Source organism: Crinia signifera, chromosome 3 (assembly GCF_055691185.1).
Source record: "Crinia signifera chromosome 3, ASM5569118v1, whole genome shotgun sequence".
NCBI lineage: Eukaryota > Metazoa > Chordata > Amphibia > Anura > Myobatrachidae > Crinia > Crinia signifera.
Window position 1 is genome coordinate 262,646,537 of NC_139219.1, and position 14,510 is coordinate 262,661,046.

The 14,510-nt window shown below is 48.0% G+C and overlaps 1 protein-coding gene across 2 annotated transcripts in view; it reads right to left on the bottom strand.

Moving 5' to 3' along the window:
- The window catches only part of LOC146064466 (guanylate cyclase soluble subunit beta-2-like), a 90,663-nt gene that overhangs the window by 67,066 nt on the left and 9,087 nt on the right, over nucleotides 1-14,510 (bottom strand). For both annotated transcript variants that reach the window (XM_083177985.1, XM_083177986.1), the window contains exon 3: nucleotides 11,916-12,010. In XM_083177985.1, coding sequence (XP_083034111.1) covers nucleotides 11,916-12,010 — 95 coding nt within the window. The remainder of the gene's footprint in view (nucleotides 1-11,915; nucleotides 12,011-14,510) is intronic.

Here is a 14,510-nt window from a genome sequence, read left to right on the forward strand (position 1 = left end):
TTTGCCAAGGACAAATTTGCTCCCTTTTGCTTTGTTTTTAAATGTTTAATTAGCCTGTAGAAGGTACTTTCATTGTTTGGGTGGATATGTGATCACATTTAACCAGTTAAGGACCTAAACTGTGTGACCCTGTATCATCTTATACTGTAGATTCACTTTGTGCAATTGCAATAATGACTTTCTATTCTGGTAATGTATGTCAATCAGGTGTGGACACCAAGTGGCTATTGCACGCATAGCGGTCAATGTTTTCCCACTGTGCATGCGTGTGCAGGGCCCTGGTAATGAAAGAGGGCATGGCCAATGCAGGAGGGTGTTGCCACCCTCCTCACATGAAAATAGTAGCAGCTATATAATATGTGCAGCATGAAGCAGCTGCACACACTGCACACTGGTGAAAAGGGGAGGGAGGGGGCGGCACAGTGACCGCTACGAGGGCAGTGGGCATACCTCCCAACTTTTGCTAGTCCAAAAATTGGAAAAAATGGCACGGAGCTACAGGATGGGTGGGCGTGGCATTAGGTAAATGGGGCGTGGTGCTAGACCACGCACCTATTTTCATCATTTTCTGGGGCATTCCCAGCTCCCGGATGCCTCCTTGCACTGAGGAAATGCAGTTCGCATTTGAATGGCATCTCTTCAGCGATGACCAGCTGCTTTTGATCCCCCAGCTGCCCCCTTGCCCAAAAGACACTGCAATCCATGCAAGGGACAGCAGAACAATCTTCAAAGAACTGGACTGTCCTTCTGTAATCAGGACAGTTGGTAGTAGGGAAGCCAATCCCGGGGCATTTTTTCAATCCCGGGATTCGGGATTGAAAAATGCTCAATCCCGGGATTCCCGGGATTGGCTTCCCTAATTTGAAAAAAAAACGCCCCGGCCACCCTGCACATTCACAGAACTTACATTTGCGGGTGCTGGGTGGGTGGGCGAGAGTGCAGATATTGCTGGGAGCCGGGTGGGCTGCAGGTATGTCTGCTGGGCGGGTGGGCAGCTTCAGCTGGGCGGGCGGGTGTACAGCTTCGGGTGGGCAGCTTCAGCTGGGCGGGTGGGTGGGCAGCTTCAGCAACAGCTTCGGGTGGGCAGCTTCAGCTGGGCGGGTGGGCAGCTTCGGGTGGGCAGCTTCAGCTGGGCGGGTGGGCAGCTTCAGCTGGGCGGGCGGGCAGCTTCAGCTGGGCGGCTGGGTAGCTGTTCGGGTGGTCGCGTAGCTTGGCGGGTGGGCGGGCGTGTGCTGATAAGCCGGGTTGCTGGGTGTGTGGGCGGCTCCGCTGTGTGGCCTGCGCAGCGTGACAGCTGACCTCATCACGCTGCGCAGGCCGCACGCCGGGTATGGGAGAAGCCGGGCAGCGTCTGAGCGGGTGCTCAGACGCTGCCCGGCATTAGACTGCACATGTGCAGTGTAATCCCAAGATTGGAATCTCCAATCCCGGGATTGAAATCCCGGCATTTTGGAGGCCAAATCCCGGGATCCCGCCGATCCCGGGATTGGCCACCCTAGTTGGGAGGTATAGCGGTTGGGGTGCGGGTACGATCGCTCCCCCACCTCCCAAACATCATGCAGGGAGAGATGTCTGGCTGCCTCTCTCACCAGTCAGCGCACAGCAACCTGTGCTTTCCTGTGGACAGGGGCTGCTGCAGCTGCAGTCAGGGCTCTCTCTTAACGGATGGATGGACCAATGGGGGAAATGACAGGGGGCAGCAAGAGCCGGGCCCTCTCAACAGGTCATGACCTGTGTAGAAAGTACCCGCTCCTCACTCTCAGGTGGTAATGGGGGGAGTGGTCTGGTGAATGCAGGCATGTCATGGCCAATTAGATGGCAGTTTCTGGGAATGCATACATTAGTAGCTGCGATCACACTTGCTACTGGAGAGATTTGTGTGTCCCGGAGATCAGCTCAGCATCTACAGAATTACTCAGGCTCTACGTGGCGAACCGATGTATGATGAGGTTAGTGATGTTTCTGCAATCATGCAAATTAGGCAATCACAGTGGTCCTTCTCTTGCACTGATAACTTCTGCACATATAACTGCATATAATATAAATCGGAGGTGCGCAAAGCACCTGAATGACCCCTGGAATGTTGCTTATTCCTGATGTATATGTAAAGCTACAAGATCCCACTCAGTCATATCTATATACAGTTGTGCTCATAAGTTTACATACCCTAGCAGAATTCGTGATTTTCTTGCCATTTGTCAGAGAATAGGAATGATAATTCACAAACCTTTCTTTCACTCATGGTTAGTGGTTGGGTGAAGCCATTTATTGTCAAACAACTGTGTTTACTCTTCATATTATAATATTCAGGTTGGCGTTGAATTTCTCTGTGATGCTTCGTTAGATGTAGTAAAACTGGCAGCCAGGACCAGCGCCACGGCAAATGTGGCTAGGTGAGCCTTGTGGCTTAAACCTTGGGCGGCAGACACACAGTCTAAACAAAAGCTGATAGCCTTGCCGTTTCAAGGTCAGTATTTGTTTGGAGCAAAACTGGATGACATAATTACAAAATTGTCAGGAGGAAAATCGGTCTGGCTACCTCAAGATAAAGGAAAAAGAGGTTTTTCGGATAGACCTTTCAGATATCAGCAGACGGAAATAAAGGAAGCAAGAACCTACACGCCGGGGAGAAGCTACAGAAGATCCTGGGCAGCAAACAGAAGTTTTTTTCGTGGCCAAAGAGGAAGAGAGGGGAGATATTCCTCTAGACAATTCAGCCAATGACGCCAGGTTGACGGTTGGGGGCAGGCTGCTCGAATACGGGCAAGTTTGGTCCCAATCTGTCAAAGACAGATGGGTATGGCGTGCCATCGGGATGTGGTCATCTGTCAGAATGAACTTAGGTCTACAGTCATTAGGTCGACCCCACTAGGTCGACTGGCAGGAAGGTCGACCTGACTTAAGGTCGACATGGGCCAAGGTCGACATGACTTAAGGTCGAATTTGCATAAAGGTCGACATGAGGAAGGTCGACTGGTCATAAGGTCGACATGGGTTTTTCACTGTTTTTTGAGCCGACATGTGCAGACAGGCGGTATTTCATGCCCTACCATCCACTAGGGCATGGTGGGAGAATAAAATAGTGTGCCGAGCGCAGCGAGGCACCGTGCCCGAAGCATTGCGAGCGAAGCGAGCGATGCGAGGGTCCGATTCTCATTGCCAACTGTGTCCATGTCGACTGTGTCGACATTCGAATAAAAAAACAGTGAAAAACCCATGTCGACCTTATGACCAGTCGACCTTCCTCATGTCGACCTTTATGCAAATTCGACCTTAAGTCATGTCGACCTTGGCCCATGTCGACCTTAAGTCAGGTCGACCTTCCTGCTAGTCGACCTAGTGGGGTCGACCTAATGACTGTAGACCTAAGTTCATTCTGACAGATGTACCGCTTCCGTGCCATCATCTGCAAGACTGGTTAGTCGGGAAAGATGTAATTATAAGGTCAGACAACCAATCCGTGGTCTCCTATATCAACAAACAAGGAGGAACGAGGAGCAGGGATCTGATGACGGAGGTGTCAAAAATCTTTGCCTGGGCAGAAGACCGGGTGAACAGTCTGGTAGCAGTGTTCGTGGCAGGCAAGGACAACTGGCAAGCGGACAGTCTCAGCAGACATCAGTTAAGGCCAGGAGAATGGGAGTTAGCGCCAGAGATATTCCAAGAGTTGGTGCGAATGTGGGGACTACCCAAAATAGACCTTATGGTAACAGGAAAGAACTCGAAAGTAAAGAGATTTTTCTCAAGACATTGGGAACCACAAGCAGAGCAGGCGGATGCACTGACGGTCAGGTGGGAAGAGACTCTAGTATACGTGTTTCCCCCTTTCCCGATTATAGCGAAACTACTGAACAAAATTCAAGAGGAGAAAGCGACAGTTATAGAAGTACTGCCATACTGGCCGAGGCGGGCTTGGTTCCCCAAATTGTTGGAGATGAAGGTGGACGGTCCCTGGGTATTGCTGAATCGGAAAGACCTCATAGGTCAGAATGGAGTATGGCAGAGTCAACCGCTCAGTTGGACGTTAGCGGCATGGCTACTGAAACCCAGCTGTTAGTGAGGAGAGGTTTCTCAGGTAAAGTTGTCGGGACTCTTCTCAGGGCAAGAAAGGGTTCTACGTCAAAAGCATATAATAGGGTATGGAGGAAATACGTTACCTTCTATAAATCAAATGATAAATCTCCAAAAGAGTTACCAACAGTGATGGAGTTTCTACAAGCAGGACTGGACAGAAACTTGTCTACAAGTTCCATCAGGGTGCAGATTTCGGCATTATCGGCAATGCTGGACTGGAAATTAGCAGACAATAGATATATAAGAAGATTTGTGCAAGCAGCAAGGCGTATTAAACCTGCATTCCATAACCCATTACCACCCTGGGATCTGAACCTGGTGCTTAATGCGTTAGTAGATTCACAGTTTGAACCCCTTCATGAGATATCACTAAAGTGGCTAACAATTAAAGTAGTTTTCCTGGTGGCCATCACCTCAGCCAGGAGAGTGTCGGAGATACAAGCCCTATGGGCAAAACAGCCGTTTTTGAAATTCTTTGAAGAAAAGGTGGTGCTGAGGACCAATCCCCAGTTCCTGCCTAAAATGGTCTCAGCATTTCATATCAATCAAAAGATCGTGCTCCCATCTTTCTGTTCGAACCCTACCAACTCTAAGGAAGAGAGGTTACATAAGTTGGATGTAGTGAGGGCTCTTAAGGTGTATCTGAAGAGAACAAAGGACTGTAGGAAAACAGAAAGTTTATTCTTACAGAAGGAAGAAATAAAGGATTAGGGGCCAGTAAAGCAACCCTTTCCAGATGGATCAAGTGTGCAATTATTGAAGCCTACAGAATTAGGGGTCAGCAGCCTCCAGTAGGTCTGAAGGCCCATTCAACAAGGGCAATGTCAGCTTCGTGGGCAGAGAAGGAATCTGCATCTTTGGAGGAGCTGTGCAAAGCGGCATGTTGGGCGTCAGTTCACACGTTCACGAAACATTATAGGGTGGACGTAGCGGCATCTTCAGACGCAAAATTGAAAGTGCTAAGTTCTGTTGCACTGCCTTGTGCCTCCAGTCCTTTGGATACTTGTTGTCTTGACAAAGGTCCCTGTTGAGGATCGAAACGTCGACTCCAGCTATGACTGAATAAAAGTTTTTGCTTCGACCCTGAAAAATTGCCTATGGTAAGTGCCTGCTTCTCCAAAATTATTGTTTTATATATATATATATATATATATATATATATATATATATATATATATATATATATATATATAAAAGATTAAAAAAAAAAAAAGAGAGAAGAAGAATCGTTATGTATATATATCTTCATGATTACATGATTAAGGTGAGATAACCAGTATTGTTTTAGCCCACCCAGTGAATGAAACTGCTTGGGTATTACCCATTGGTGGCTGCCATGGGGAGGTAGAGGAAAGTACGGATTATTACCTGTTAATATGCTTTCCTCTACTCCACCATGGCAGCATAGTTCCCATCCCAAAAAATTATGTATGTTTATGATTTATGCTCTATAACAAGACACTGAGACCTGTATAGGAGGGGCTTATATAGGGGCCAGTGTTCTTTTTTTTCTGTTTCCTTTCCAATAGACTACCCTCGGGGACTTAACCCATTGGTGGCTGCCATGGTGGAGTAGAGGAAAGCATATTAACAGGTAATAATCCGTACTTTTCATGAAAATGCTGTTTCATCTTGCCATGTCTTACATCTGAGAAAAATTCAGTTGGATGCTACAGATGGCTATCAGAAAGCCCATGGATATCGTACAAGATGTAATTTGAGCCTTAGTGCAGTCCTAGCCTCAAGGGCTCGATCTTCTTCTTGTCTCTCAGTTCCAGTCAAAAATACTTCAGTTATCCACGAAGAATAAGACTCGTCTCTCTCCAGTGGTCCTCTTCGACCTAGTCAAGTGTTTCTTTCGGACGGAAGTCATCCTCATTATCGTGTCCGAGCGAGTGGGAATTCTGTTTACATCGATGATGGATGTCCACTTGTACTGACGATGAGGCAGAATTGTGACATTTCTTCAAAGTTTCCCGAAGTGCCACCCCGTAAAAGGGGGGGGGGGGTACTTTTACAATCCTGCCTGAACTCTGTGTGTTTGTTCTATCATACCTGCTTAAAAACACAGAATGGGGTATATTGCGCTGTTGGGTGAAAGATAATCTCCGAATACCTCTGTCTGAGCAGAAATGAAAGTGGACACACTGTTTAAACAAGATAGTACTTTATATATAAGGTTGCAGTTTACAATTACACAATTAAATCACATTTCGATAGAAAAAAAAGTATACATCTAGAAACACAATAGCTAAAGATGATAGCACTAGGTCGTTGGGTCTCCGTTGGTTTATGAATAAATTATAATAAACAATCACTCCTGAATGATAATAAGCTGTCTGTATAGTGGATAGTGAGGTCCGCAGGGTAATGGGTTAATGAGCATATAATAGGTATTGAAGCCTGTTCTTAGTTATGCAGGCACACATGCACTTCTGATAGCTTAATTGTTAGTAGAGAAAGCCGGTTAACTTCAGTGGCATGAAGCAGTTAGTATTAGCTCAAAGTCCCTCTGCTACCTGTGGATCCTGTTTAGCAGTCAAAGCAGATGTAATGCACAGTTTTGTTATCTCAACCCACTGGCATCGGCTGTTGCCGCTGATATATGTAGCGTTGCTTCTGTGCGCAGTAGCTGTACATAGCTCAGTGAGCCGCAGACTTGGAGGTGCTGGGCTCAAGTCCTTCTCTGCAATTGGTGGGGGAGACGCTGTGTATAGTACCGGCACTGTGAGCCAGAGATAGACAATCCGGAGCCGCCGGGAGCTGCTGTTAGAAGCGGCATTTGAAGCTGACAGCATGTTAGATCGGAGTGGGAGGCCCAACGTTGAGTACAGATGACGTAAACGCTTTTCCTTCAATAGCCCGGAAACTTTCTCAAGACTAATTCTCATTCCAAGTGGAGGATGCTATTTAAAGGTTTTTATTCTGTTGAAATGTGATTTAATTGTGTAATTTTAAAGTGCAACATTATATATAAAGTACTATTTTGTTTAAAAAGTGTCAACTTTCATTTCTGCTAAGACAGAGCTATTCAGAGATTATCTTTCACCCAACAGCGCAATGCGCCCTTTTCTGTGTTTTTTGGTCGTTCTTATCTACTTTGAGTGTGGGCTTGCTCACTGGGACGAGTGCAGCAGTAGGTGTTAAGAAAGACACCTAATTATATAAATATTTTTCTATACTTATCATACAAGTGCCAGGATCTTACAGCTTGGAGAAAGGTTCTTGTAACTAGCCTCCAACCTGTAATATTTGTTCTGTCATACCTGCTTGTCAGTCCTGTGTATCCCAGCCTGCTGCAGCAAGACTATCATGTGATCTGAGCCTGTGCTAGTAATGAGCACCTGGGTGAGTTCTGATTCAGCCATTAACTTTAATCATGCAAGTTCCCTGTTGGCCTCACTCAGAGACTGTTCCAGGTTTTGCTATTCCCAATCACCCAGCTGCCCAATCGGTGATGCTCTGAGGGGTTATCCTCTGAGATCTGGATACACACCTTGCTTGTGCATAGTCGCTTCTAAGCTCCATGCTGTAGGAGCTCGCTCTGAACAAGCTCCCAAGTCCTGAACCACTCTGGCTGTAAGCGCCTGTGCTTCAGTTACCTGCACCGCTGACCTTCAGTTACCTGCACCTGTGGTCACCTCTTACCTGCACTGCTGACCTTCAGTTACCAGCACCTGTGACCATCGGCACCTGGGTTCCTGCTACAGCCAATCCGTGCTTCCGGGCATCTATGTTCCTGCCACAGCTACTCCGTGCTTCCGGGCACCTGTGCTCTTGCTACAGCTACTCCGTGCTTCCGGGCACCTGTGCTCCTGCCACAGCTACTCCGTGCTTCTGGGCACCTGTGCTCCTGCTACAGCTACTCCGTGCACCTGTGCTCCTGCTACAGCTACTCCGTGCTTTCGGGCACCTGTGCTCCTGCTACAGCTACTCCGTGCTTCCGGGCACCTGTGCTCCTGCTACAGCTACTCCGTGCTTCCGGGCACCTGTGCTCCTGCTACAGCTACTCCGTGCTTCCGGGCACCTGTGCTCCTGCTACAGCTACAGTACTCCATGCTTCAGGGCACCTGTGCTCCTGCTACAGCTACTCCATGCTTCAGGGCACCTGTGCTCCTGCTACAGCTACTCCGTGCTTCAGGGCACCTGTGCTCCTGCTACAGCTACTCCGTGCTTCCGGGCACCTGTGCTCCTGCTACAGCTACTACGTGCTTCCAGGCACCTGTGCTTCTGATGCATCATCTCTGGGCTTCTGGCACCTGTGCTTCTGCTCCATCTTCAACAGTCCCAGCTGCAGCACCTGTGTACCTCCAGTCCCCAGTACCCATACACCTCCAGCTGCCAGCCCTTGTGTTCCTCTGGTCCTCAATACCTCTACATCTCCAGCTACAACTCCCATAGTGACTTCTCCCAGCTCCAGCCATTTCCACTAGTTTTCCCAAGACTATTACAGACTCTGTTACCCATCTTCCCTTAACATTATCACCTGTACCATATTTTCATTGTGCAATAAACGTCTTTCATCATATCCACCTGCCTCTGATTTCTGGTTCCGTTGGTTGTCAGCTATCCACCAAGGTCACTCCTGGGTCCACCAATCCCCAGTCGTGACATTCTTCTTGGCAAAAAGTCTCCAGTTCCTGTAAATTCATGGGCTGTCTAGCAAGAACTGCACGTTTGAGATCTCCCCAGTTTGGCTCAATGATATTGAGGTTAGGAGGCTGAGAGGGCCACTCCAGAACCTTCACTTTATTCTGCTGTAACCAATGACAGGTCAACTTGGCCTTGTGTTTTGGATCATTGTCAAGTTGGGATGTCCAAGTATGTCCCATGCGCAGCTTCCGGACTGATGAGTGCAAATTTTCCTCCAGTATTTTCTGATAACATCCTGCATTCATCTTTTCATCAATTTTGACCAAGTTGCTAGTGCCTTTGTACCTCACACATCCCCAAAACATTAGCGATCCACCCCCGTGTTTCACAGTATGAATGGTGTACCTTTCATCATAGGCCTTGTTTACTCCTCTCCAAATGTAACGTTTATGGTTGTGGCCAGGGGCTGGCTGGCAACTTTTAGCCTGGGGGGCAAGTCTAGAGCACTGGCCCATAAGTAACAGCCCATCATTAAAATGGAGGTTTTTCGTTAAAAATATAATGACACTACAGGCTTCTCCCCCTGTATAAAAACAGGACACCACAGGCTGCTCCCCCTGTATAATAACCGGACACCACAGACTGCTGCCCTGTATAATATCAGGACACCGCAGGCTGCTACCCGCACAAGGATCAGGGAAAGCCAGGCACTGGCAAACACAAACTCACAGTAGCCGGCGGAGGGCTTTTGCACACACCACTCCACCCCCCTGCCATGCTTACAGCTGGCTGCGGATGCTTCTGGATGCTCTTACTGTCATAGCTGATCAGCTCCGCCTCCTTAAACAGCTGAGTAGCTGAAGGAGGCGGAGCTGCTCACCGATGGCAGCGAGAGTGGCCGCAGCTGCCACACGCACAGTCTCCTGCAGCCAGCCTAATTTATGATGCAGGGGGACTAGTGACACTACCCCCTGGCCTAGCACATTATTGTCATGTGGCTCCAGGTTAACTGAGATTTTGCGCAAGTGCAGAAGCTCCGGTTGTGGCAGCCTAGGTTTTGTATGCATCAGCCTGGCTTGGTAGGAGAATGTCCACTGAGAGGGGTGTGGGACACGGCACACTGAAAATTTGCCTGACTTCCCGTTATCGCAATTCGCCCCTGCCACAGGGCTGTTCACCTGCATAAAAAAAGAAGAGGACACCGCTGGCTGCTCTCCTGCATAAATAAAGAACCGGACACCACAGGCTGCTGCCTTGCATAAATAAACAGGACAGCATGGGCTGCTCCCTTGCATAAATAAAGAACTGGACACCACAAGCTGCTCTCCTCCATAAATAAAGAACAGAACACCACATGCTGCTCCCCTGCATAAATAAAGAAAAGGACACCACAGGCTGCTCTCCTGCATAAATAAAGAACAGGACACCACAGGCTGCTCCCTTGAGTAAAAAAACAGGACACCACAGGCTGCTCCCTTGCGTAAAAAATAGGACACCACAGGCTGTTCTCTTGCATAAAGAACAGGACACCACAGGCTGCTCACTTTCATTAAAAACAGGACACCACAAGCTGCTCCCCCTGTATAATAATCATGCCAATTGCCATGACATCACAGACTGCTCCCCCTGTATCATAATAAAGCCATGACACCACAGGCCGCTCTCCCTGTATAATAAAAGTAATGCCATGACACCACAGGCTGCTCCCCCAGTATAATAATAATGCCATGACACCACAGGCTGCTCCCCCTGTATAATAATTTATTATACAGGGGGAGCAACCTGTGGTGTCATGGCATTATTATTATTATACAGGGGGAGCAGCCTGTGGTGTCATGGCATTATTATTATACAGGGGGAGCAGCCTGTGGTGTCATGGCATTATTGACACCACAGGCTGCTCCCCCTGCATAATAACAGGAGGACACAACAGGCTGCTCCCACTTAACACATTAAAAGGAGGACACTTTAGGAAACAGCACATTTTTTTTTTTTTTATATATGTGAGTTTAATCCTCACCTGCTGCTGTTGCTGCGGCGGCTCCCAGTTTCTCTACAGTGTTTGCTGCTTGATGCTTCCAAGTTCCTGCGGCCACAGTCCCCGACTCCCCGTCCACTCCTCCGCCTGCCTGCTGGCTGCTGCTCCAGACGCATTGGGCGGGCGGCGTCATTGTCATGATGCCCACACCCAGCGTCTGTCACCCATGGCGCATCAAAGGGAATAGGCTGCCGGAACCTCCTCCACGTAGCACTGGAGGCCGGCGGCCATGTTCCTGTAGCCGTGGCCATGTTTTCAAAGCCTACAGGAACACGGCCGCCGACAGTGTGGAGGAGAAGGTGAGGCACCCTGCCCCCCCGGCCCAGCCCGCCCCTGGTTGTGGCCAAAAAGTTCAATTTTGGTCTCATCGCTCCAAATGTATTTCAGATGAAGTTATTTGTGGATTTTTCTTTGCATCCCAAACACTTTTCCTGGCAGTTGTGGCAGAAATCTTTGTTGGTCTACCTGACCGTGATTGGGTTTCCACAGAATCCTCATTTTTCACTTCTTAATTAGAGTTTAAACACTGCTGATTGGCATTCTCAATTGCTTAGATGTATTTTTATATCCCTTTCCTTTTTTATAAAGTTCAATTACCTTTTCCTGCAGATTCTTTGACAGTTCTTGGTTGGTTTCCCCATGACTCAGGATTCAGACACATCAGTGCACCACTGGATGAAAGATGCAAGGGTCTTTCAGGAGACCAAAAACTCACTGACCTTTTATACACACAAACTGATTACAAGCAAACAGATCATTCAAACCAGTTTGTGTCAACTTGTGTGCATGTGATCAGGCCAAACTTTTGATCAGGGTCATTTGGGTAGTTTCTGTTGTCATTATGATTTAAAAAGAGTAAACACAGTTGTTTGACAATAAATGGCTTCACCCAACCACTAACCATGAGGGAAAGAAAAGTCTGTGAGTTATCATTCATATTCTCTGACAAATGGCCAGAAAATCTCAAATTCTGCTAGGGTATGTAAACTTATGAGCACAACTGTATATTATATGTCCTACACCAGACCTGTATATCTATGTACTGTATGTCCTACACCAGACGTGTGTGTGTGTATTTATATATATACATATATATATACACATATATATATATATATTTATATATATACACATATACTGTATGTTCTACATCAGACCTTTACTGATCCAGAACACAGAATATTATTGCCTGTTTTACATGCAGACTTACCCAGTATCTGGCAGGCTTTCTCAACTAATTGCAATGTTATTTCATCCTTGTAAACTTCATACGTCATAAATGTGTCCTGCACTCCAGTTTTCATTCTGTTTCAAGACAAATGGATACATTTTGTTGGTAAAAATATTCATTATTTAGCAGACAAATGGAAATCTATAATAGAGAATATCCTCAGATGTGACATTAGCTTGTTCTGCCCAGAAACGCTGGGAGTTTGCAGTTATTTATATGAACAGGCTGAAGAAACGCAATTTGCCGTTGTAGACTACAATGAGCTGCACACATCTGGCTTAGGTCTTCTATACATAGATCATCTGCATGAGCGCCAGCACTTAATTATCAGTAGGAACATAATGATGCACATGCCACTCACAGCTCCCCTGCCACAGCACAAGAGCGGATGAGCACTGAGAAATGAAGAATGTACCAAGTTGGAAGCCTATAGACAGGTGTGTGCCTAGTCTTGTACTACTGGTGGGGGTCCACTGAATGGTTCTCTTCTCATCTCTTATATAATTAAGGGTAGAACAAGAGAACAGTATGCTGTACATAGGGTGACACTGTGGCTTCCTGCTGTATATAGCTTCTCCCGTTACAATCCTTCCCCTATCCTATGTGAAAATATCACAAATGGTGCTGCTACAAAAACTACTCCCCCTCCATTCTGATGTTCTCCTCATTCAGTGAGCATCTTCCCCTCCGCATTCCAGGGCTCACATGCATTCTGGAGATAGGGGTGATTCGGTGCCGCTACCTAAGCAGCAGTAAATTGCCGCTTAGCGAACGGCTTAATGACGCCCACCGCCTGGCCAAACACCCCCACCACCGAATCCCCCCTCGAGGGGATGTATGTGAACACAACCCCTCACATGTGGCCGAAGGAGAGTGAAATCATTTGATGGTCGCCGACCATTGAATGATTTCTCTCCCCTTCAGAAATAAAAGTCACTGTATGTGATGTCAGCCGCCCGCACCCGACAGGCATCAGCCCACCTGCATACCCAGGGGAAGGCCCCCCCACCCCCACCCTTACTCATGCAAACATCCCACCGAAGGCGTTTGCACAGGGGATCTGCGTATGTGCAAGTAAGCGCATGTGCTGACACCCCCCCCCCCCCATCTTCACCGAGTTCGCCCCCTTCTGAGGCATAGAAAATCACCCCCTAAGTGAGGAAGAGTGCTTGCAGCTTTATACCTGGAGCTATTCAATTACAAGTCCTTCTCCTAACATGGTAAATCCATGGCTAGCCCAGATTAACCCATAGATTCCGGGCTTGTGTCCAGAGCAGCCTGTTATTGTGTTAGGGGCACCCGTGATAAGGGCAGAAATCCCTACTTACCATGGATTTCCGTTTGAGCCTCACTCAGGCTAAGTGCAGTCTGTGGACGCTGGAGCCTGGAGGTAGGGACACGGGGAGCAGCAGCCAGCTACACAGCCCGGATCCTACCAGGGCAGGGAATAGTCGCACTGGTAGCAGGGGGTCCCTGCAGTATATGATCAATGGCGGAGTCCCTGCAGCTACTAGTTCCCATCCGCTGCAGGGACCCCGCCACTGATCTTACATACACTGCAGGGACCCCCTGCCCCAGTGCGATTATTCCCTGCCCTGCGCTGCCCAGAGGTGGGTGGGGGGAGAGGAATCTCGTTTCAGACCCGCTGTGACACCCAAAAAAACGGGTCTGAAACGGGTAGGACCCTGCTTTTTTACCGTTTCCAAAAACAGTTTTTTTGGAAACGGTAAAATCACTCTGCCCCTTTCAGACCGCACATATTACCGTTTTAAAACGGTTAAAAATCGGCAAAATACCGTTTTTTTTAGTGCGGTCTGAAAGGGGCATAATACTTCTCCTGCTCCATCACCCTCCTGTGGAACACACTCCCTCACTAAGGGCCTGATTCAGACCTGTTCACTAGGCTGTGTACACTCGCAACCTAGCAAACAGGTCAGCGCAGCCCTGCCGAATGAACGCTGCCCCCCATCCCTCACCAGCATCACTCACATCCCCTCGCTAGCAGGCAAAGTATTGTGTATTAGAACACATCCCCTCGCATGCATCCGAAGGGTAGAGAATTCATTAGATGGTCGCCAGCCATTGAATGATTTCTCTCCCCTACGGTGATAAAAGTCATTCTAAACTGACTTATTACAGCCGCAGATCAGAAAAAAAGGGGGCGGGTGCTGACATCATGTGACATCAGCCGCCTGCCCCCAGCAGACATCAGCCCACCTGCATTCCCAGGGGAACGCTCAGTATTGTCATAGGGATGCTCATAAAACACTTGACGTTCCCCTGCTCCAGCCACGTGTCCGCCGCCCCTCTCTGGAGCGAATGGCTCGGCAAAGCCCCTGGTTTGCACTAGGTAAATAAACGCACATTCGCAAACCGCCCACTATTGGAGAAGGAGCTAAATTCAGACACACACGTATGAACAAGTCTGAATCAGTTCCTAAGTCAAACTTGCTACCTACTGTATCTAGCTAAATCTAAATGTGCACTCAAAACACCATTAGCTGTCGGCCTTCTCTGGAGGAACCAGAAGCGTTATTGAAGACCATGTTACTTTTATTACTGGATGGGGAAACA